Below are 23,498 nucleotides of genomic sequence, written 5' to 3'. Positions count from 1 at the left end.
ATGATTATTCTGTACAGGTTCAGTGCTGGGATATCTCCAATGCAGTGGTAGTTGATCATGGCAGATCCATTATGTTGACCTCTGACTCTGTGCTCCCATCTAGTTACTTTCAAATATAAAGTTCACCTTCCTTTTAAACAGCACAGAGTTGTCATAGCTGGAATTGGATACAGGTGCTTCTCCCAGCTGTGGAAACCTTCATAGTGATCTGATTTCTGGTATCTTGTTTAGGGGCTAAAAACTCTGAACTTGCTGGTTTTGGGCTCTGAAGGGCCATTTCTTGTGTCCTCACACACTTCAGCACCTTGTTTGTATTTACACATTTAATGTGGCATGTTAAATTTTTTTGGGTTTTACTTCTAGGATTTTATGCTACAAGTACTACATCTACTACAAAACATTTCAAAGTTTTGGGGTTTGGTTGGTTAGGCTTTTGATGGTAGATGTTTTGTAGGCTGCTCTGGATTAAACATCTCTATACAGTCCTTCCAGTCTCTGTGTTTCTTTATTTCTCTCATAGTGGGGAGCTCTGCATCATATCTTTCCTAGCACAGGGTGGGCTTAGAGGATGCAAGTACATCTCTGAAGCCAAAAATTTGGGAACAGAACATCAGCAGATAATCAGACCCTACTAGGGTCTGTGCATTACATTAAAAGGAAAAATTGAACAGTTTTGTTGTATTGTCACTTAACAGACCTGGACCCTTATTCATTAAATTTGTTAATTTTTGTAACTTTTTTACATTAATTTCCTTGAATTTAATGCTTGCAAATCTTGTGTTAAACAATGCACTAGAACTTCTTACACACCAGCACTACTCTAGCTGTTTTTCTGTCAGCAGAAGATTCTGTGTATACACAAGTATAATTCTACTTTCACTTGTTTTCTAAACTCTGCCTGTTTTTATTTTAGGCTTCAAGTGGCAATTATTATTTTATTCCATACATTGTCACACCTTGTGCTGACTACTTTTGCTGTGAAAGTGATGCCCAACGAAGAGCCTCTGAGTACATGCAGCCCAGCTGGGACAATATCCTGGGGCCATTTTGTGTCCCACTGGTGGACAAGTTTCTCAGCCTTCTCAAGGATGTCCATGTTACATCATGGTAATGTTACAATATATACAGTTCCAGAACCTCTGATAGTCTCTTTTTAATATTATGGAAAAAGAAGATACAGAATTTCTAGTAGCATTGATAATAATTTTTTTATTTTTCACTGCACTTAATGAAGCTGCCAATTTTACAGCTTTTTGTATTCCTGGTCTGCAGTTGTTACAGTTAACTAGCCATGTTATGCTAGAATTTGATTTATAGTTACTTTCCAGAAAGCAAAGGCAGTCCATGGGTAAGATAAAGTGCTTAAGTTTTACAGTGTACAAGGTCATAATATGAGCTAAGCTCATACATTCATCATAGAGTTGAAAGCGAAAAACTGTCCTTTTCTGTTATCAGATAAAATATATACATAGTAGCAATGGGCATTCAGTTGTAATTCTCTTGATTTGTTTTTATTTACAAATATTAACCTTCTGGTGTCACTTAATAAACATGATACTGCTCAGCCATTTCTGCAAGGGGATTTTGGAGTTTTGAGAATTGGGGCTGGAGATGAGGTCTTTCTTTCTCAGTTGCTCACCCTGTATTCTGGACCTATTTCTGATTCGTATATATTTCTGAAAAACACTCAGAGAGACTGAGTTTTAGGTTTTTAATTTTCCTAATGTCTGAAGCATGAGGTAGCACGGAGGACCCTCAGATTTGTTTCCCCATTGCTATCCCACCCAAGTGAAAGGCTTGTCTAAAAAACTACTATTCTTTTGTGGTCCCATCCCCCTGAAGGGATAGGGAGCACCCAAGATTCCCTAGATGCTCGTGTTTGAAAGGAATGATAAAAGTCAGAGTGTCTGCAAAAGTTTGCAAAGTTTTATTAGTAAGCTACACACTTGGCATGGAAATTGGTGTTTTAGTCCTTGAACTCCTAGTGTAAGGCACAACAGAGGGTTTTGGATAAAGGATGTAGGGTGAAAGGGAAGAGAGAGAGATAAATTAAAGAGGGGCAAAGAAGAGGAAAGAAAGAGATCACCCATCCTGGCTCCAGTGTCAATCCAGCTGGGTTTCCATGGTCCTGGGATGCATATGCAGGGCAAGCACCCTGGAATTTTTGGGGAATTTTTCTTTTTTTATAAATAAGTTTTCCCCACACTGGAAATCAGTTGCCCGCTGTGTATGCAAATTAGTTACATGCAGTCTGTTCTTGTAGATCTTTCTGGAAATGGGTTTGAAGTCTTTGGGGGTTACTGGGTGATTGTGATCCCACCTTACAACCCATGCCCACTTCTCGGCCTCATTTCTGTGCTTGCACTGTATGAGGCTGTGCTCACCAGTAGTGTTTACTGTGGCCTTGTTGCTTTGCTTATAGTGTATGTGAGACAGAGAACTTAATTTTCTTTGCTATGTGTAGGGCTTATGCTAAGCAAGACCTAATACTTTGAAAGACTCATTTGTAAACAAGAAAGGGATTGTATGCACTGAAATATCTGTCAGGTGGGACTTGCTAAGTTCCAGACTAGAGACTCCATGACCTGCTCCAGGATAAATTTACCCCTAAGCAGCTTGTTGAGGTCATTCATACTTGTCATGCTGGCAATATATATATTATTTTTCAATTTGCAAAAGTGCTGATGTTGGATTGTGCACTGCACTGTAAATAAGATGCACTTACTGGAGGCTTTTACAGAGATCCTGCCCACATTATGTGTTATGTTCAAAGAGATTGCAACTAAATCAGCTTTTGTTGGCTTGTTTTTGTTTCAGTTTCTGTGTTGGAAAGTCTTCCAACTTCCATGGTAAAATAATATGCCTCCTCTTTACATCACACTGGTGTTTCTCCTCTGTGTCACTTTATTATCTCAGATGCAGCATTTCTTATGGCACAAAGTACCACATCTGTCAGGGTCAGTAATGGGGCAAAGAAATGCTCCGGTTTTCTTGTGTTGGTAAAATTGTCTCGCGGTCCTGGTTATAAGCATATTGATACGTAGCCCCACATAGCCCTAGTCTGAGTGAGGTGGGGCAAGGTGGAATATTTGTAAGTAGTCATGAAAAATATGGCAACATTTGATGTGGACCTCACTCTGTAGAAACTATACTTTTTATTAGAAATTATACTTTTTATTAGAAGCATAGCCATGTTTTATAAGAAAGGTCTAACAGTCTTCTTCCCCTGTGTCTAACTTCTATTTCTTTAGTGCCTATTATAAAGAAACACTACTAAATGACATTAGAAAAGCTAGAGAGAAGTACCAAGGAGATGAACTGGCTAAGGAGCTGGCCAGGATTAAGCTTCGTATGGATAATACTGAAGTGCTGACTTCTGACATTGTCATAAACCTGCTTCTTTCTTACAGGGATATTCAGGTATGTGCTTAAAGACTAAGGTGGATTATTTTACCATGCAATTTTGGCTCCTGTTTGTTCTCCTGGGCTTCTTTGTTTGTTAAGCAGTGATTCACAGCTGACACTAAATGGGAGCAACTGTTACATGTTTAAGTTTGGCTTGTCTTTTGGGCATTTTAAGGGATAGAGACTCTTACTTACTTTGCCTGTGAACAAGAGACTCAGACTAGGTGACTTCCCAAGGTCTCTCCCTTTGCTTTTAGAAATTTATAACTTCCTTAAAAAGAAAAAATGCAAAAATCCCTACTGAATCAAAATGCTTGCCTTGCTCTCCTCTCCCCTACGTTTCCTCCCTTGCCCCATAAAATGAATATATTTAGAAATTAAGAAAACACATTTGTTATGACCATTATATTGGCTAGAGATGCCCAAATTGAGAACTGTAATTCAATGAAACATTAATTTGCTTTTAAAATCTAACAGCACATTTTTTTCTTGTTTTGATTTTTAAAAATAAATTCTGCTTTTGCTGTTTTTCCAAATTGACAGTCTCTGTGTTTAACATCCATTTTCAAATATAATTTCAACCATTCTATAGATTTTTTTTTCCCATCAGGAGCTAAGTTGGTTATTTCTTGTGTATAAATGGGTTGTGAGAGAGCAATGGGTGACCACATCATCCTTCATTACCAAACCTTCCATTCTGAAATGCATATTTTCCTTGCAGCACTTTATTCAACTTCATTTGGATTGGCTCTGGTGATCATGAAAGGTGTCCCCTGAGCAATGTACTCGTCTCAAAACATATTTTGAACAAAAATTTCAGTAACACAAGGCCCCTTGAAATGTCAGTAAACTGGCCTCTTCCACACTGTAGGTGTGGGTTACCCCTGAGAAACCCAAATGAGTGCACAAGTGGCTGATGTACTTCAGAGACAGCTCTGGTTGAGTCCACAGTGACCTGGTGAGGTGCCATTCATCAGAAGATCTTAATAAGGCCTGAAAAAGCCAGACTTGTCATCTCTTCTACTGGTGCTGGGAGAGTGATCACACTGGCTACAGGGATTCAGTAGTTTGGGCATTGTGGTGAGGAAGAGGCAAGCACTGACATGGATAGACAAAATCCCTGTGTGTCATAAAGGCCATTTCTTTTAGGAATAGTCACCTGAGAAGCTGTCTAGTGATCATGATACATTTTAGCTTAGTGATGCTTTCCTCCTTTCAGTTTATTCTACTTCAATCTTCATTATTGTTTTTTTAATTTCATATCAGGACTATGATGCTATGGTGAAGCTGGTAGAGACACTAGAAATGCTTCCTACCTGTGACCTTGCTGATCAGCACAACATTAAGTTTCATTATGCTTTTGCATTGAATCGGTAAGGTTGACTGATTCAAGTTGTTTTATTTTATTGCTGTTCCATGTGGGCTTTTATGTAAATTTATAGTGCAGGTAATATCAAATTCCCTTCCCTTTCTGCACATATTGATATTCATAACAGCCATCTCTCCTTAATCCCATACTTAGTGGGCACCAGGACAGTTTGTAACTTTTGAAACAGTTGTTTTCCAACAATCATTGTTTTGTCAATAACTAGGAGAGAGTGGATCTGTTCCAAAGACCACCTAACTAACTGCAGAAGATTCCAGAGCTTCTTGGTCAGTCTGAGATTGTTTAATCTGAGTCACTGATTATTCTGAATGTCTTCAAATGTTTAGTGTGATAGAGTTATGAGTGATTTATTAAAGTAAGAGGTAAAAAGCACTGCTTGATCTACAAATACACATTTATGATAGTTTTCTTGGAAGACTGGATGGTCATCAGGACCTACAGGCACATCATTACTTCAAGAAACTCTGAAATATTTTTGAAGTCTTCTAGTTAGGTACAGACTTTTGTCGTACCTATGCATAATAATGACTCCCTTTCTAAAGAATTTAGTTAAGATTGAGAAAATAGATCTTATGCAAATGAAATCACATGTAATAATAAGAGTAACTGGCTAGATGCAATCCACATACTATTAAAGATTGTGACCTAGCTAACTAAAGCTAAACTAAATTAGCTAGCTAATTTAGCTAACTTAATTAGCTGAATTAGCTAACTAAAGATTAGCACTGGACAACATCAGGATGGCATAAATCAAAGAGATTAAGAACTTAATAATAGATCTGGAAATGCAGTTCCTATGGCATTTTCTGGAAAATGGTAATAAATCTAGTCCTATCTGACAGTTTAATCAGACACAAGAGTAAACACTAAAGTATTGCTCATACAATACTGCATATGGATTTAGCCCTATTTTTCAGAAATTAAAAAAAATTATTTCAGGAATTTGTCTCAACATGTTTAAATTTGCTAGGAAGAATAGTGCTAGAATCATGCCTTGTCATTAGGTAATGTTTTAATACAATCAGTTTTTAAAATCTTTTCATTTAGATGTGCATAACAAAATTAGCAAGCTCCTTTACTGTCTTGGTGTTCAAATTCTTTGTATTTTGAGCAGCATATGAAATCCATGCCATTAAATCTTCTTTTTTGACAATGCCAATAGCACCCTGGTAAGACAAGATAAAATTAATTGCTCATGAACTTGCTTTCCCTGTCAACAGCTTTCATTAAAATGATTATCAGCCCAATCCAGCATGACTCTGCTTGATTTCTTTTGGGACCTATTTAAGCATTTTTATAGAAATGGTTTTTCAGAAATAAGTGACAGGTTTTTCATTGGTAAGAATGCAGAATTTAGCATCTACAAATGTTTTTGGCTTCTTCAAACAAAATGATGGACAAAGCTCAAAAGCTGACACTTAAACATTTTTTGAGCAAGTCCACTTAGTTCAAAATTACCTCTAAAATGTTGCATTTAGCATCTTACTTGATGAAAATTTTGAATCCCTAATTTTGTCTGTTTTAAAGCCAAATTCTTTTTAGAGATTTCTCTCAGAAGCTATCTTTAAAATAAAGAATTACATTTTCTGTTCATAATCTATTAATTTCAACATACAGAACAGTATTAATGTTGATAAGTACCGCTGATTGAGCCCACCAGGAAAACACATCGTATGCAGAACAAAAATGGCAGCTGTAAGAATATCTGACCCTGCAGAATGTTAATGTGTGCTTAATTTCATAAAAAAGTATACTAGAATTGTGACCCAGAGTAATTATTTTATTTCCTCTTGGACTCCATGGCTGAGTTCTCCTGGCTGTTAGTGCCACTTGCATTGTCATGGTCAGGTCAGAGTCACTCCGGTGCTGCGCCGGGGCTGCAGGGCTGGTTCTGGGCACCTCGGGGCTCTGCTGCTGCAGCAGCTGGGCACAGGCCTGCTCTGAAGCACAGCTGTGGGTAGATCCAGGTTAACAAGTAGTGCTAAGGCAAGGGGCAGGAATGTTCCACTCGGGGTTCTGTGCCATTCCAGCCTAGCTGCATGTCCTCTGCCTCAGAGCCAGCCTGGGTGTGACCTGGCTTGGATCATAAGCGAAGCAAGCCTGGGCCTCGCTGCTGGCTGCTGTGCAGACAGGTACGAAGGCACTCACTGTCATATGCAGGGCAGGCAGACACTTGCAGGCTGATTTCTGGAACCTGATTCATGTGGCAGGTGTTTAAGCACAGCCCCACTCCTAGATTGGTGTCTTCCTCTCTGGCTGCCATTTCAGAGCAGAACTGAGAGCATCTTGGATTTGTCATCGCTCATGGCTGTTGTCAGAGGCTAACAATGGACGTTTGCAATGACAGGCTCGTGCTTGTTTCCAAGCCTGGGCATTCTGAGTACATCACCTTCCTAAGGAACAAAGGGCTATTGCTTTTCTAGTGTCTTAAGCTAAATAATTTGGATGCAACATAGGAACAGAGCAGACAGTGCTCTCTTCTGTACAGACACAGGCTTGTTTAAGGCATTGTTCCTTGTTGCCTCCTAGCTGAGATGTGAGTCTAATTGCACCTTAATTTAGACATCTTTAGGTATAAGTTCAGTCCAAATGTGCAACATGAGTATTTTCAATATTTGTATTCACAGCTGTGGTATGAAGTAGGATGCTGTGCAGTTGAGGGCTGGGTGTTCCAGATGTGGATGGCTGTTTGTTTCAGTGCATGGTACACCTCACCTGGGAGGCAAGCACCGTGTAAGGACAATCTTCTAATTGGTCTTATTTACCAGAGCTGGAGTTATAATGTCCTGGAAACTTGCAAAGAGGCCCAAGGGTATGCCAAATTCTGTTCAAAGCAGAGTAGACATTAAAACCAAACCCAGTCCTGGCATGAGGCCAGAACTGTGAAAATTTTAGTCTCTTTCCAGAGCGCTTCTATCTTCCTTTATATTAAAGATGAGGACAGCTGCAGTCACTATTATTTAACTCAGCATGCTGTGTTTTAACAAGCAACATATTCCAGTACCATAATAAAAGAAGGCAATTAACAACTGAAGGGTGTAATAGGGTGCAAGTAGAAAATCACTAGTAATTGTGAATAATACTAGTAATTGTGAATAATAGTAGCCACAGAAAATTGTTTCCATTGATAAGCACTGGGGTATTTAAAATGTTCTGTTCTGTGATTACTCAAATTTAGTAAAAAAACATGTTGTTGGCCTTCTCCTTTTATACACCTGGTTTTCATGAAGTACCTGAAGTGTATATGAGGGAGGGAAAAAAAGCTAGGTTTTTTTCCTTGTCATATCTGTCTGGAGGCTCGCAAATTTAGTTCTTGTCAAAGGCTATCTAATTTAGGGTCTTGTTTTCTTCATTTACTGTTTCAAATATTGAAGATTATACAAGCAAATTACATCCTCAGTGAAATGTATCTTAACTCAAAAATCAGTTTCTGGTTTTAAGTGCAAATGCAAGTGTACTAACTCTAACTAAAATGAGTTCTCATATTTCTTAATAATTAAGATTTTTTAAAATGTTTTTGCTGTTATTAAGACATGAAATTAAAAGGAAAGCAAATGTATATTCCCTTGAGAAAATACTTTCTATTATTACAAGAGTTTCTTGTCATATATAGTTTTCTCCATCTAGCTAGATGGAAACAAACCATACAAGGGAAGATGTGAACAAAAAGCTGAGAAAAAAAACATTACACCACCTGTTACCAACAGAGTGAGCTAATTCTTGCCCCAGTGAAATACATGCTGTTCCTGTTGACTTTGTTGGGCAAAGGCCTGGTTCACTGAGTGTAGTTCTGGCTCTGTAACCATGCCAATTCTTTAAAGCTGGTTAAACCAGTCTGGTGAAGCAAGAAGATTTTTTTTTTTTTTTTTTTTTTTTTTTTGTTTAGGGATATTTAAAACTAGGTCACCTTATAAAGACTAGAGTGTAGAGAAAAATTCCCCATGAAGAGAATGGATTTGGAGAGGAAGAAAGGAACTCTGATATCAAAGAGAGAGGAAAAAAACCTGCTTTCCCGTTTTTTGTTTTTTTTTTTTTTTTTTTTTTTTTTAACTGTGTGTTCCAGGTGTTATTCCAGGTGAAATACTGTAATAGGAGTTTGTAACCCTACAGAGTAATTCAAGGAGGTAAGGGAGGAGTGGATAGTTGGATAAGGCAGGGAGACAGATGCAAGAGGCTTGTGTAGACCAGGGAAGTGAGAAGGCTGATTCTGTGATTGAAGAAACATGGTAGAGTCAGCAGACAGGTAAATCACATGGCAAAACTGCAGTGAGCAAGCCAGCAAATTGGCAGGTGAATCAGCCAGCAGTTTCTGGGATACAAGCTGTCAGGCAAAACCAACCTGGCAGCAGAACACTGGCACAGATTTCGAGGAAGTAATTAGAGGCTGTAAAGGTGCCCTGCAGGACAACTTTTGTTTTAAGAAAAATAATTCCTATGTAACCATTTCTGTCTGAAAAACCTTAGTTTATTGAAGATTTCTTCATACAGAAATGATTCTGTGTCATTGATCATTCCCTCAATTTGAATTTTTTCCCCTAATCCTAATAGTTCAGTTTCCTTTTTAAATAAAGCTTAAATCTGTACACAGTACTGAAGATTAATGTGCTGGGTATTTGTAAAAGACATCATAATTTGTACTCCTCGTTCATTTTCTTTTAATTCCCAGCATTGTGCTTGGGGACACTTGGCAGTGTTTTATTAAGCACTAGGATATTTTCATAATTGCCCTAGTTTTTGGAAGTAATTTGGAGATCTCTTTCTTAACTGGAAGCAGTTTCTGTTGCTGTCATGTTCAGATAATGTAGATTCATTTTCTCTGTTTTTCTTCTCTGCAAGTTCTCACAAGGTAACAACTGCAGTAAATTCATGTGCTAACAAACAGTAAGAAAAAAAAAGTAGTTTTATGAAACACTTTCCATGGCCTGTGGGGATTTTTAATATAGTTTCTAAATAAATTGTAGTAGTACTCTTTTTTTCTTACCTCATTGACCATTGAAACTGTATTTTGAAAGATATTTTAGATTGTGAGTAGTGATTCTAAAAACTGTGCCACCTAAAGAAAAAAAATAGCTCATATTTTCACTGGATGTGTATGCAAACTTCTTTAATGTAGGACATATCTTCTTCCAGATGTGGAGAGTTTAACAGATTTTGTGTTGAAGAGCACCATTGAAAAATGCCCATTTCAAAATTCTATTTCATTCCTAAAGTTGACTTGTTTGTGGGATACCATGAGCGATATCTGTATTTCAGTGCAAGATGGCCTGTAAGCACCAAGAAGCAGTAAAATTACCTGATAAGAGTCATTTTTGTAGCAGCCTATTGACATTCTGCTCTGGCTTATAAAACTTCATATTCAGGGAATATAATTTGCAAATCTCACCTGGTACACCAAGTTAATCCATAAAGAGAACATTTTCTGCCTTCCTTCTTATGCCTGTGCATCATCATATACAGTATTTCTGCTTTTCCTGTTCAGAGAGGCTGTGGCATCTCCATCCTTGGAGGTTTAATAAATTCAGCTTTTCAGACACAGCCAAGGCTGCCATGGTCTAGTGCAGGGCCATAGACCTGCTGTGAGAGGGGGATTCTGTTAGATGACCTCCAGCAGTGATCTATGACATGGTTTTTTGAGATTTGCTCTAGTGTGGCTTTAAAGGGCAGCTGGGGAGCATGGGGGAGCTAACAGAGTTGAGATTGGTTTAAAAAAATCGAAGTCAGTGCTAAACCTTAAGGGTTTAAGGTAATCTCCTCTGAGATTATATCTGTCAATAACACCAGAGATCTGTTTCAAGGCACCTTGAAACAAATTATGAGCTGTCAGGCATGCAGACCTGACAAAGTGTGGAGTCTGAAATAAGAAATGAAAATCTGTCTTTGTCAAGAATAACAGGTTCTGCATTTTATCCAACAGAATCTTTTCATACTAACTTCAGAGAACTTGCTTGTAGTTTATGTGATCTTTCATTTTGTTTTGGTTTTTTCTTTGTTTTCCCTCTTTTTGGGATTTAGAAGCTGATAACTTCCTAAATTTGTAAAATGTTATAATTGGTGTATGGGTTTTGTATTATCCAGTGGGCATTGAATTCTGCTGCAGTGAAAAACAGGGTCTAATATAAAGACACCTAAACTGATTATTGTTTAATTATATCCTGCTAGATGAGTGTATACTGGTCATGTGCTAAATTTTGTTGAATTTAATTATTTTTAGCAATTTTTTTTTCTGTATAAGAGAGATAGATCTTTTAAGTTCTCTAGTACAGTGTTCATTTAGGGCTTGGTCTTTGTAATGCTTTTCTAGTGTTGTATTTGGTGTGTACAGGTTCATCATTTGATGACCAGAAATGTTAATTTGCACAATGTCCCATTTTAAGCAGTGTCTAGCTTTGTTCATTGCTTTTCTTCTTTATATGCTTTTTTTAATCAGTACCTAACACCTCTTTATATTAACATTAATAAATAACATATTTCACAGAAGGCAGACTTGAGTCAAGTCTAGGAAAGCAGTGATTTTTTTAGATATTCTGTTTCCATGCTAAAGTGGAACATTAGGGTTTAGTTGTGCATTTCTTGTGTTTTCAGGAAGAGCTCAGAACACATGCCAACTTTTGTGGTCACAGTATACAAGACCAGGGAAATACTGGACTTTAATATTAGGGCCTAATTTTGTTCTAAGCTCTGTTTACTCAACTTTGTGCTTTAATGTTAACAACAGTGAAGCTTGTGTACTCCTAGTTAAAGAATCTGGTTTGTCCAGAAGAAGTTTGGTTAGAGCATGCTGACCTTGCAATGGATTTACGCCCACAGTTTTTGCCTCCTGTTTATTTCTTGTAAAACTGAAAAAATATACCAACTTTCTCCTTGTGTGCTCATTAGAGAAGACCGGTATTATTTCAGAGCAGTTAACATGACAAAGAAAATGCTTTAAAAATATTCAAGTACTTGCTGTGAAAGTTTATGCTTTGCAGTTACATCAAAGGCAGGATAAAGCCTTCACAACCAGCTACAAAGCTGTTCAATCTTATTAGATGTTCTCCATCACCTAACGTGCTCAGAAGCCTGAATTTTGTTACAGATGTGCTGTTACTGGTCTTATTGCATCAGCTGGTTACCTAAGGAACAGAGCCCCTTTACAGTAAATATTAATCCTTTTGGGGCATGCAAGTAATAAATTCACCAGAAACCATTATCTGCTACTGATATTGCTGACAAAGTAGTCATAGTCCTTGTAGGCCTGTTCATGGATACCTAGGTGGGGATTGGAATATTGTAAACAGTTCTAAAAAGGGGTTGGTAAATATTTTAAATCTCTCTGGTGATGAAAAAAAGTGTTGAAGAGGCTATTAAACTCTTCAGCTGTGTTTGCATTACTCTTGCAAATAGACATTGTTGTTTGTTCTAAGTGACTTTTTGCAATGAATATTGAGTTCTAAACTTAGAAAAACAGCAAGGTAAATGGAAGCAAAAAATCTGGCTGCTTAATAATAATAAGGAATGGAAATTTATTTAATCACTCTTTTCTTATTAACACAATTATTAAATATTTGTCAAAACATGCATATCACAGCTGTTAGTTTTCCAAATCTTTTTCTAATCTGAAGAATTTTAATTAAGAAATGCAGTTCAATTTTGCCCTTTTATTCTCGTTGGAGTTCAAAGGCTCCATATTGAGCTCTGTCGTTCTTTTGGATAAGATTGAATTGACCTGGCTTCTCCTGCAATTAGTTGGTATTTCCTGGTATTGTTGCTGGATCCTCTGGGTTCAAGATTGCAAATCTTGGACATAGCTGAACGATCTGTCACACTGAATGCTGAAAATGGCCATTTTTGTTAAGTGTTGTCAGGAATGAACACTAAACAGGCACTCTTTTCTCACTGCAGGATGTTCAGAGTGCATTTGTGTACACTGGAAGGAATCAAATTAGATGGCAGATTTTTGTCAAAGAAGAGTTCTGGGTTTACATCAGTTCTTATGTGAGCTACATATAGAGACCAACAATGGGAGGGTGAATTTGGGTTTTATCAGTCAACCAACAATCATGCATCAGTCTAAGTAAAGTCAAGTGTGTGTATAGTAATTATGGATGGATTGTGGGATAGATGAGGAATACTGTTGTTCTCCCATCTTGCAGTTACTGTTTCAGGTCTGAACTCATTTATTCTATTCTCTGTTTTGATTTCAGAAGAAATAATGCAGGTGACAGAGAGAAGGCACTACAAGTTATGCTTCAAGTCTTGCAGACATGTGATCACCCTGCTCCAGACATGTTTTGCTTATGTGGGAGGATCTACAAGGATATGTTTCTTGATTCTGACTGTAAAGATACCAATAGTCGAGATCATTCAATTGAATGGTAACAGGAAAAAAACAACAAAAAAAAATCTGTTTAAAAGCATTTTCAGACGTTTTACTTCTGCATATGAAAAGCAGGGCTGTAATAATTAGATCAGTTGTTCTACTTACCTCAGTTTTTCATGGTCCTGTTTGAATAAGTGGTTTACTGAGCATCAGTTCTTTGTATATGTAGTTCCTTGCTTCTCTTTTTATAAACTCTCCTGGAAATTGAATGATGCACTTTATTGGGAGGGATGTTGACTAACCTCTGTCTTTGTTGAGGAAATATATAATTAATGTATCTTAAGGCCAAAATGAAATACAAGTGAGATCATGGAGTTACATTAGTCCTCTCTGCAAGGATGGTTTCCATGCTGGATCCCCAGAAAATTGAATGATCTACTGTTTGTAAGGAAAAACAGTGATAAAGTGTGTTATAAATTTTCTTAAGACTTTGAGGTATGCATATGCATGCAGGCTCTCACTGGCATACTGTTCATATAGGTGTGCTTGTATAATCATACTTCTGAGTACAATAATTTTAGCAATGTAGGTTTGAGCTGTAATTGTGCAATATTCTCCCCCACCACCTTTTTTCCCCCCCATGCAACATGGATGGGTAGTGGTGAACTTGCAAGCTTCAGGTGGATCTCTTGATGCTGCATCAGCTAGTGGCAAGCATTCAGCCTGTGTCAGCTGTGTCTCAGCTACCTTTAATGAATATGAAGCTTTAAAACAAAGGGTTTGGGGCCATTGGTGCCAACTAGCCATATAATCCTTACAGTAAATCAATAGCTTAAAATACCTACCAAAACTTTGCAATAGTTCAGTTCTTCTAAACAGTGATGTGAGTTCTTGACTCTTCTCTGCAGGTATCGCAAAGGATTTGAACTCCAGCCAACTCTCTATTCTGGAATTAACCTTGCAGTTTTGCTGCTTGTTGCAGGACAACAGTTTGAAAGCTCAATGGAACTGAGAAAAATAGGTAAATAGCCACACACAGTGCCATAGACAAGTTTTCTGCCTCTCTCCCTGTGAAGAAAACAAAATACTTATAGTAATGGGTTGCATAGACAGAAAGGTGGCTCAGGCTTTTTTGTGTCCTGGATAGGAGTCTAAAGCACAGGGCTCTCAAAGGCACATTTTCCTTCTGTCTGCCTTGGAGCAGCTTTCTGGTAACATGGCCCATCTAAAGTGTCCCAGAGACTGGAGAACAACAAAGGACCAACTTCAGCACTATCTGTAAACTGTCTTTACTGCACCACAGAGATTCTCATTGCAGAGCCAATAGGGCACAAAAACACCAATAGACAGTGTGGCCCAGTTCTCCTCAGGCATGCCAGGAAAGGGTTTCTGTTGTCACTGAATTGAGAAATGCACAAGAAGTATTGCCTGGAAAAATCTACCAGGAGAGTTAGTTGTTTAGAGTCAGTCACATCTTCCATGCATGTGCTAACTAAAACACAGCACTTAACATTTACAAAGAAATCCCATAAGAGAAACAGATATGCAGTTCTTCCTAGGAAGATGATAGTTGAACATTATATTTGGAATCTGGTCTTGTCTGAAATGCATATTTTAGCCTTAAATGTTAAGAATGCATAGGTGGCTTTAAATCATTCCTCTGACCCTCCTCTGGGGTGGACTTTTGTGAACCCCTAGCCATGTATCTCTTGCAGATAATGTAGATGAGGACAATGATTTGTGCATCTTACACTGAGAATCAGGAGGCAGATGGCCCAGACAGGAAGTAAAAGAGGTTTTTCAGCCCTGTTGTAGGAGTTCTGTACTGGAGGTATGATTTGCAGATCCTGCCTCTGTATTGTGCAATGTTGTTTTCTGGGGAAAACTTACTCCTCTTTATTTTCATCAATAATGCCTAATCAAGTCTTAAATTAGTATTTTACTGATCAACTTACCAGTAAAAAACACAAAATAGTGTTTTACTGATAGAAAATTGGTTTCCAATTGAAATTTTACAGGTGTACGGTTAAACAGCCTATTGGGAAGAAAAGGAAGCCTAGAAAAAATGAACAATTACTGGGATGTGGGACAGTTCTTCAGTGTCAGCATGCTGGCAAATGATGTTGGTAAAGCAGTACAAGCAGCAGAGAAGCTTTTTAAGCTGAAACCTCCAGTGTGGTATGTGGTAGAAGGCTGTTGCTCAAGTACTAAACTATGAGGAAATACATTAATTTAAAAAATATTGCAGTCACTTGGATAACTTAACTGAATTTTTCTATCTTAGATTGTTTGCAACTCTGACTTTATGCTCTGCTCTTTTATTATGAGAAGGAAGGGGGAAGGTGAGAAATTAAGTTATCCAACATTGTCAGGTTATGTCCCATTGAAGCACGTATTTTTAAGAAAGAATTTGGATATTAGTAATGACTCCTCATGAAGCAGTTGTGAAAAATTGTGAAACCATTTTTTTCAGACTTAAGCTAGCTGCTGCTTCCCTCCACCATCTTCTAGTTCATCATATCCTGTCTAATCCACATGTAACTACTCGTGCAGCTATACCCGTTTGCAAAAGCTATTGTTTATGAACATCCATGTGAGCTTATAACTCAAGGCTTTGTCTAAACTTGCTATTCTTTCCAGAAATTTGTAAAAATCAACACTACCATTGTGGTAGCTTTTAAAACACATTTCATTTTGGATGTCTAAATCAGTTAAGTGGTTTTAGAATCTGGTAGAATTTTTTCTCTCTGTTAATTCACTAATTCAATACATTCTAGGTACTTGAAATCATTAGTTCAGAATCTGATGTTAATTCAGCGTTTCAAGAAACTCACCATAGAACATTCTCCTAAACAAGAAAGATTGACTTTCTGGCTAGATATAATTTTTGAGGCAACGAAAGAAACAACTAATGGACTGAGATTTCCAGTAAGATGTTATGTCCAAACAAGTTTTGCATGTTTTGTGTTTCTGGATAGGATATTACAATAATTGAAAGACTCTAAACATAATACTTGAAAACTTAAATGCTTGTTGTTCACTGCATGAACCAAACTCCTGTACTCTCTTAATATTTATGCTAGAAAAAAAATTAACCCACCACCCAAAAAGCATTCTAAGAAATATTTATAAGTCTCCTGTAACAAATAGTGATAATGCTATTCTGTTGTTCATAAAAACACAAACTTTTCCTGCCTTGCCTTGCCCTCCTGTCTCCCTTGAAAATTTTTTAGGCCTTACTTCAAAATTACCTTTGTCTATATCTGAGCATCTGCAGATACTGTAGTGTATTAGTTACTGGTTTATTATATTAAGGAAAAATGCTCTCTGTCTTCAGGTTTTGGTGATAGAACCAACTAAAGTCTACCAGCCTGCCTATGTTTCAATCAACAGTGAAGCAGATGAGAGCTCTCTCTCTTTGTGGCATGTCTCTCCCCCTGAAATGGTAAAACCATTGTGTTGAATGGCATGATTCAGTGTGTTAAATGTACTGATTCATTGTACATAAAATAATTTTTTACATGTAGATTTTGGAGTACTTTGCAATAATTTTAAATTTGCTACATTTCTGTGAAGCCCAAGCCTCAGTATCTCTTTTGTGCAGATACAAAAGTTGACATTTTATAGAGCAAGTAAAAAGAGTGACTATGATTAGAAAACAAGTGGTTCTGATGTCATTCAGATTTAACTTATCTTGACCATGTCTCTTAGAAGTGCATGGGTTATTTGGTCTGCTCATAATATTCCTCATTAAAATTCTGTCATTTTAGGTAAGATGTAGGTCAAAGATTAAAAGTAAAGATAAAGCCCAGAATTGTGTTCAATGGTTTAGGCATTTTCAACTTTTACAACTGTAATATTTGAAACTAGAAAAAATGGCAGCCTGTGACAAGTGTCAAGAAATACAATATTTGGTGTCCTGGATTATTGGATAAGGCACAGGGGATTAAGAAAGGTGTAGGCACAGTTATAGACAGTGTCAGCTCTTAAAAATGAAAAATAATTTCAGTTTCACATTGAAAGACTTGAAATCTGCAATGTATTTTGCCACACTTTCTCAGTATAAGAGCAACATAGATGGAGAATAGACAAATAGACAAAAGCATAGAGAGACAAAGTGTGGAAAAGAAGCATGTTGGAGCAGGACAAGACCACATAATTACCTGGATCTGTGAACAGTTTTTCCAGTACATTTTTCTACTTCATTGTTTCAGGTAAATCTACCTGACACAACTTTGCTTTATGGAACAAATTTTTGGTGCATATCTGACATTGCTAAAAAAGATCCAGTTCATAGCTATAATTAGATTTATGGAGGGCTGCAGTCCTAGACACAGATTGTCCTTCCTGTGTTTTGCCTCCAGTGTGTTCCCTGGGCCAAAGCTGTTGGCTGAAAACCCCTTAGGGAGATGGGTGAATTTGCCTTTCCCTTTGAGCCTAGATAAGAGCAGGGCATAGACTGCTCCATGTTTAATGGGAAATGTAGATGTATTGCATCAAAACATAATGTTTGGTAAATTGTGCTGCACAGCTTATTCTTCACGTTGAATTTACATGAGGAAATGTGGCTTTGGCTTCCACCCTGTGCCATTTATATGCATTTTTTCTTCAAGTCAGTAAAATAGCAATATATGTGTAAGTTCTTTATCCATGTATTAATCTTATTTCAAAATATGGGTGGGGAAGAGAGACACATGTTGGAAAACCTTTCTTTTGCTTACCATGCTGCGACTTTGTTTTCAATATTACGTCAAGGTTAGACTGTGGTTGATTTTATCCCTTTGTTCTTTACAGAAACAGATTCATGAATGGAATTTTACGGCTTCTTCCATTAGGGGAATAAGGTTGGTATGTCAGTAAACAGTTCAGTGTCTTTTTGTGTGTGTTTTATATTTCCCTCAAGTGCAAAATCTGGATTCTACCTTAAATCTGTCTTTCAATGGCCTGTTATAAAAGGTTGTTTTGTCCAACCTGCCTTGAAATGTCACAGAAGAGTTTGCCTTTCCATGCATGGGCATAGCTGTACATTTCTCATAGGAGCACCCAGATCTGAGAGGACCATTGGGTGTCTGTATTCTCTGGTAGACTTCTTTGCTTTCCATTATGTAACTGAGTTTCGTAAATTTTTCTAAATGTTTCACTGAAGGTATTGCCACCTCTGCATCTAAAAACATGGAGGGCAGAAGGAAAGAAGAGCCCTTAGTGCTTCTTGCTTCCTTCCATAAGTGAAAGAAGACTTTGTTTTCCTTTAAGTAAAGGAAACCATAATATCTGCTTTCTGTTTTGAATTCAGAAATGCTTCTGATATGGCTTTATTTAAATATCTGCTAGCTAAAATTTGACTTATTAGAAAACTAATAAATGAGGCATAAGTGTAGTTTTTGCTAAGGACAGAAAATAATTTTTAAGCTGGAAGTAGACTACTAGTGTAGTTTCTCAAAGAATAAACTTTAAATAGTTAAGACAGTTCCATTTTGTGATGCTTAGATCAATGAAAACACTAGTTACAAGTATTGGGTCAAAATATTAGTACCAAAAAATATCAGAATATTATAGAAAAAACAGGATTGTTCTGAGAACTGAATGGATAGAAAATATTCATATTTGGTGTTAATAATTTGAAAAATGCATGACTACATTTAGAAGGTAGATTTTGTATGTTAAGCTGGGCTGCTTTGCTGCCAGAAGAGTGAGAGAAAAACACCAAGAGAGGAAAAAGAAAGTAAACCTATCTCTTCTCTGAATTATGCAGGCTGCAGCTAAGAACCAGAGGAACTGTAAGTACAGGGAGCACCAGTTGGGCTTTTGCCTTCTCTCTGAGCTCCTGAGTCTCCACACTTGTGGATCTGGCGCTTCTAGGGACATAAGTTACTGTTGTCTGGGGCCACTTGTGTAACTGCATAAGCTTAAGTGCCTGAAAAACTTTCTGATTCAAACACAAGGAGAAATTCAGATACTTAATGGGTTCTGTAGTTCTGAAAGGAGAAGGCTTCTAGGCTTTGGTCTTGACTTGATATGTGAGTGCCTAAAATTTTAGGTCCCAGGTTTGCCTTCCCTGAATTTGTATAGTTTGCCTAAGTAAGTAAGCTGAGCAAAGAAGTATTTCTATGACTAATGAGTGGTGCTTGAAAACCTAAAACTGTGGATTTTGACATAGATTCTATCATAACTTCAGTCTTTTCTTCTAAAAAAAAAAAAGCTTTGGTTTAAATGAATTTTACATGGTATTTTATTCTATTACTCCAATGCAATGTGAATTACTGAAGTCTGTGGAACTGATTGAGAATAATTCAGCACAAAGTTTTTATACCACATTAATTACCTTCAGTCAACACAATGCACAGAAATTAATCTTCGAGAAAGATAACTTTAATCAAGAGGAAGCAAGCAATTAATTTCATTTTCTTTGATTTTTAATCACTGCTGAGTGATTAAAAATTCACTGTATTACAAAGCTCAGAGAGGCCATCTTTTTTAAATTTACTGGAGTTAGATGTTTGCTTTGTATGTGACAACTTTAAATTACTATACTTTTGAAATTGCATTCCTTTGAAAAAAAAATGTGGTCTCGGTTAAAATACACTCTGTCAAAACACTTAAACTGCATTTATACAAACCAGTTCATCTTATATACCCCATACATGACAATGTTTATAATGTAGTATTGTTACTTGGATACTGTCTTGTCTGTCCTGTATTTGCCCCTGGAAGAATCACCTTGCTTTGTTTCTTAGTTCTCAAGTCAGATATGTGCTTCTCTGATTTGTTAGACTGTAAATTGCTATACTAAATGAAAATAAATAATGGTATAGTTATTATTTTCACATGTTTCTAGAAAAGTCTTCAGGCAAAATTTGGATTTCTAACATTTTCCATGTAGCCCTTAGTGGTGCTTCAACAGGCAACATCAATTGGTCATGTAACCTGTGGCAACTTTTCTAAAGTGTACTGTCATGTATTTTAAGTAACTGGCTCAGCAGAAGATAAGCAAAATAGAAGAGTTTGACTGAGCAGATCAGGCAAAAATCTAAGAAATTTCATTAACTTCAGGCACAAAAATACCTTAAGAAGCCTAACAACTTGGGATTATGTAGCAAAATACTTCAGTGCAAGTGGTTGGCATAAGAGGCTAATTCTTATATTTATTTTCATATTGATACTGTGTTTTATGGCATTTGACTTTTTGCTTCAGAGCATTTATATGAGATTTCTATGGCAAGACACAATATGCAATAAATAATCCCTTTTTTCCGCATTATTGCTGTGATTTGGAGTAAATATTGGTCAGCCCAAAACCTGTTTATCAGTTTTAAGGCCATAAAAAGTATAGACTGAGAAGGATCTGTTACACTGTTGGTATTTCCCAGTTCAGTTTTTTTTGTAGGAGCAATGGAATTATAAAACCCTGAAGTACTTTTCAATCTTTAAGGAAAGGTTTTCTGGAACACTAAATTAGTGACAGAGCAATTAATTTTCCATTGAGGTGCCATCAAGTACCAAGGAGTCTGATGCACTTGTGTAAAAGCAGAAGAGGAGGTGAACAATAAACCAACCTCAATACACCTCAGTATTTTACCAAAGTAAGCAGCAGCTTATTTATCACAATGGAGATAGGATTATAAATATTTAAATAAGCTGTAAACTCCTAGTTGTAAGGAATATATATATAATTGCATACTGCTTCTCTGAGGTATTTAGCTGTGAAAAATCTATTTCTTAAGTGTTCATAATTTTAAAAAATTTCCTCATTGCCTTCTTACAATACAATTGCCTTCTTACAATTACAATAGTCATATCCAAAATAACATTCTCCTAATGTGAATTTTACAGCATTTCCAAGTTTGATGAACGATGTTGTTTTCTTTATGTCCATGATAACTATGATGACTTTCAAATCTACTTTTCTACAGAAAACCAATGTAGTAGGTGAGTTCAGTTTCTGTGAGTGTTGCATGCTTCATCTATATCCTAAATTAAATTGATTTCATGAAGATTGAAAACCAATATTTTTGCTTGAGAAGCAGATTATTTATTTTTTCACTTATTTTTTCTTGATGAAGAAGCAATGTAAACTCAGTGATACTTAAGGTGATTAGAGCACCCATTATACTTCCTATGTGATTCTGATTAGTTTATTTACAAATCATTATGTCCGAAAAAGGCTTAACCAGTTTAATCAAAATTACAGCTGTTATTTTTCTTTATCTTGGCCATGTCATGTAAGGTGCTACATTGTTTCAGGTTACCTTATGTGTCTGTTCAGTTTGATTTAAATAAGAGTATCTAAGTGTAACAAGAAATTGTAACTTACATTGTGTCAGAGATCTGTGTTACAGATTGTACCTGTAGTTAAATGTTTGCTGGTGATCTGTGGTCTCTAAAAAGTAAGCAGGCTGACTGAATTGTAGGCCTAAATCTTTAAATCTTTATAGGCCAAGTTCTGCATTATGACTGGTAGCTGCAAATACACCTTCTGAATGATGCAGGAGAGAGTTGTTAATGCACTTATGTTTTGGAGCGTAATGGTATTCTCACTATTTCTTGCAATAATTACTACTTATCTATTACATTGAATAAACTCAGGTTAAAGAAAATTACTAGCTTTGCAGAGTGCATTGCATAAAAGGTAGGAAACACTAAAATTAATGTTACCTCTTTAGCCTTAATTTGGCAGTGCAATTTGTGTGTCATGAAACATGGCCACATTTTTCATGCCGTATTCAGTGTGCTACAGGAGTCAGCTCAAGAGATGTCTCTTATTATGTAATGAAAGAGATGTATAAAATTAAATTAATAATATTTAAAATAATTTTAAGTAATTGTTAACAATTTCTTATAGAATTTGGGAAAAAAAATGAGAGGCTCAGGCAGGGAACTACAGGAAAAAATGTTCTTATACTTAAGTATCTCCACCCCACAGAACTAGAAATTAGTTAAAATTCTGTTCTTGTAGCTACATTACTACTTTTATAGTTTTGGCTTTCTGAATGCCTGACAAAAAGCTACAGCATCTGATTTTCTGAAATACTGATTAATCACACTTGCAGCCAAACATCTACTGGAAGAGTATTTGAGTTAAATCTACCAAGATTTTACTATGCAATTGCAATAACAATTACCTATAAGGTTCTGATACAGAAAACATAATAATTTTATAAATACTGAAGCTTTGCATTGTGTGGTTGATGTTCTTCATCATTTAAAATGGGATAAATATGGAGAAAGTCAGTAATGAAAGAAAGCTGTGAACATGCTCGTCAATTTATTAGCTTAAAAGCAATGCCCAGCTTGCAAGGATCTCTTTAGTCTACTTCCAAAAGGTTATTCTTCTTTGATCTTGTGCTATGTATTTCTTTTTAGATTCTGTGGTTTGGTGAAAGAAATTTTGTCTGATGCAGTTGGCAGTACTTTGGAACTAGAAGGAGAAGTAGATGGAGACACATTAGAGGTATGTCAAGGATAAAAGATCTGAGAACTCTGAAATTTGTTCTCAGTCTTCCCTGCACTTTCATATCAGTATAGTAAAAACATAAACAGCATTTAAACTCCTTAATTGTATATGAAATTTAAATTCTTTCACAATTATTTGTACATGAGATTTACATTCATTTGAAAAAACACATTTTTTATGAAGTGGGCCCGTTACTACTGTAAACTGCATAAATCCTTAATGAAATGTGTTACTGTGTTTGTATTCTCTTGCAAACAATGTATAGATAAGAATGAACACTTATCAGCTGGCTCAAGCGGATAAAAAAGATAAAATATTAAATAAATGCTACTAAAAAGTCATTACAAAGGTACTTTAGTTTTTCTACCTGATACCATTACTTCCTCCTGGTAATTTCATTTGACAGGCTTCTGTCCCAGAGATATTTTAGGTATTTAGGATCAGGTTACTACACTCTGCTTTTTTCTTATCACTGTAACATCCATGTTAGGAATCCAGTAGCTGTAAGCTTTCTTTATAACTAGTACAGAAAGGAAAAAAGGAAAAGCAACCAACTTGGGAAAGGTTTTTCACATTTCATGTGGCCTCTGATTGGGATATGTGAATCCATGTCTTCATAAGAAAAAGTGGCTCATAGCAGGTGTCCACATTTGTAGGATTCAATACATACACTGAATAATTTATTATTCTTCTTTTTATTTGTTTTGAAATCTGAAAAGCTACCATAGAAGGTAGGGTGTAAGTTTTATTTGTGGACAAGCAAATTTAATCAATTAGTTAATGAGCATGAAAACCTTCCTGTGGCTTGTTTGCAGTGGGCATCTTTGTGATTGTGTCTCATTCCAGCAATTCTCTTTGGCTGACCATTCAGAGCAGCTGTTTGTGGTAGTGAGCTTTTTTAGGACTTGAGGCTTCAGGGGAGGAAAAAGAAAATCTATAACTCTCTGCTGTACTAC

The 23,498-nt window shown here is 36.5% G+C and overlaps 1 protein-coding gene across 2 annotated transcripts in view; it reads left to right on the top strand.

Moving 5' to 3' along the window:
• The window catches only part of MAP3K15 (mitogen-activated protein kinase kinase kinase 15), an 80,864-nt gene that overhangs the window by 35,560 nt on the left and 21,806 nt on the right, over positions 1-23,498 (top strand). For both annotated transcript variants that reach the window (XM_031503680.2, XM_077781631.1), the window contains 11 exons: positions 914-1,107; positions 3,252-3,420; positions 4,672-4,778; positions 12,976-13,146; positions 14,000-14,112; positions 15,110-15,269; positions 15,869-16,019; positions 16,429-16,536; positions 17,886-17,935; positions 20,922-21,017; positions 22,452-22,539. In XM_031503680.2, coding sequence (XP_031359540.1) covers positions 914-1,107; positions 3,252-3,420; positions 4,672-4,778; positions 12,976-13,146; positions 14,000-14,112; positions 15,110-15,269; positions 15,869-16,019; positions 16,429-16,536; positions 17,886-17,935; positions 20,922-21,017; positions 22,452-22,539 — 1,407 coding nt within the window. The remainder of the gene's footprint in view (positions 1-913; positions 1,108-3,251; positions 3,421-4,671; positions 4,779-12,975; positions 13,147-13,999; positions 14,113-15,109; positions 15,270-15,868; positions 16,020-16,428; positions 16,537-17,885; positions 17,936-20,921; positions 21,018-22,451; positions 22,540-23,498) is intronic.

Source organism: Lonchura striata, chromosome 2 (genome assembly GCF_046129695.1).
Source record: "Lonchura striata isolate bLonStr1 chromosome 2, bLonStr1.mat, whole genome shotgun sequence".
Taxonomy (NCBI): domain Eukaryota; kingdom Metazoa; phylum Chordata; class Aves; order Passeriformes; family Estrildidae; genus Lonchura; species Lonchura striata.
Note: the sequence above shows the minus strand (reverse complement) of the source record. Positions and strands in the feature narration are given on the sequence as shown.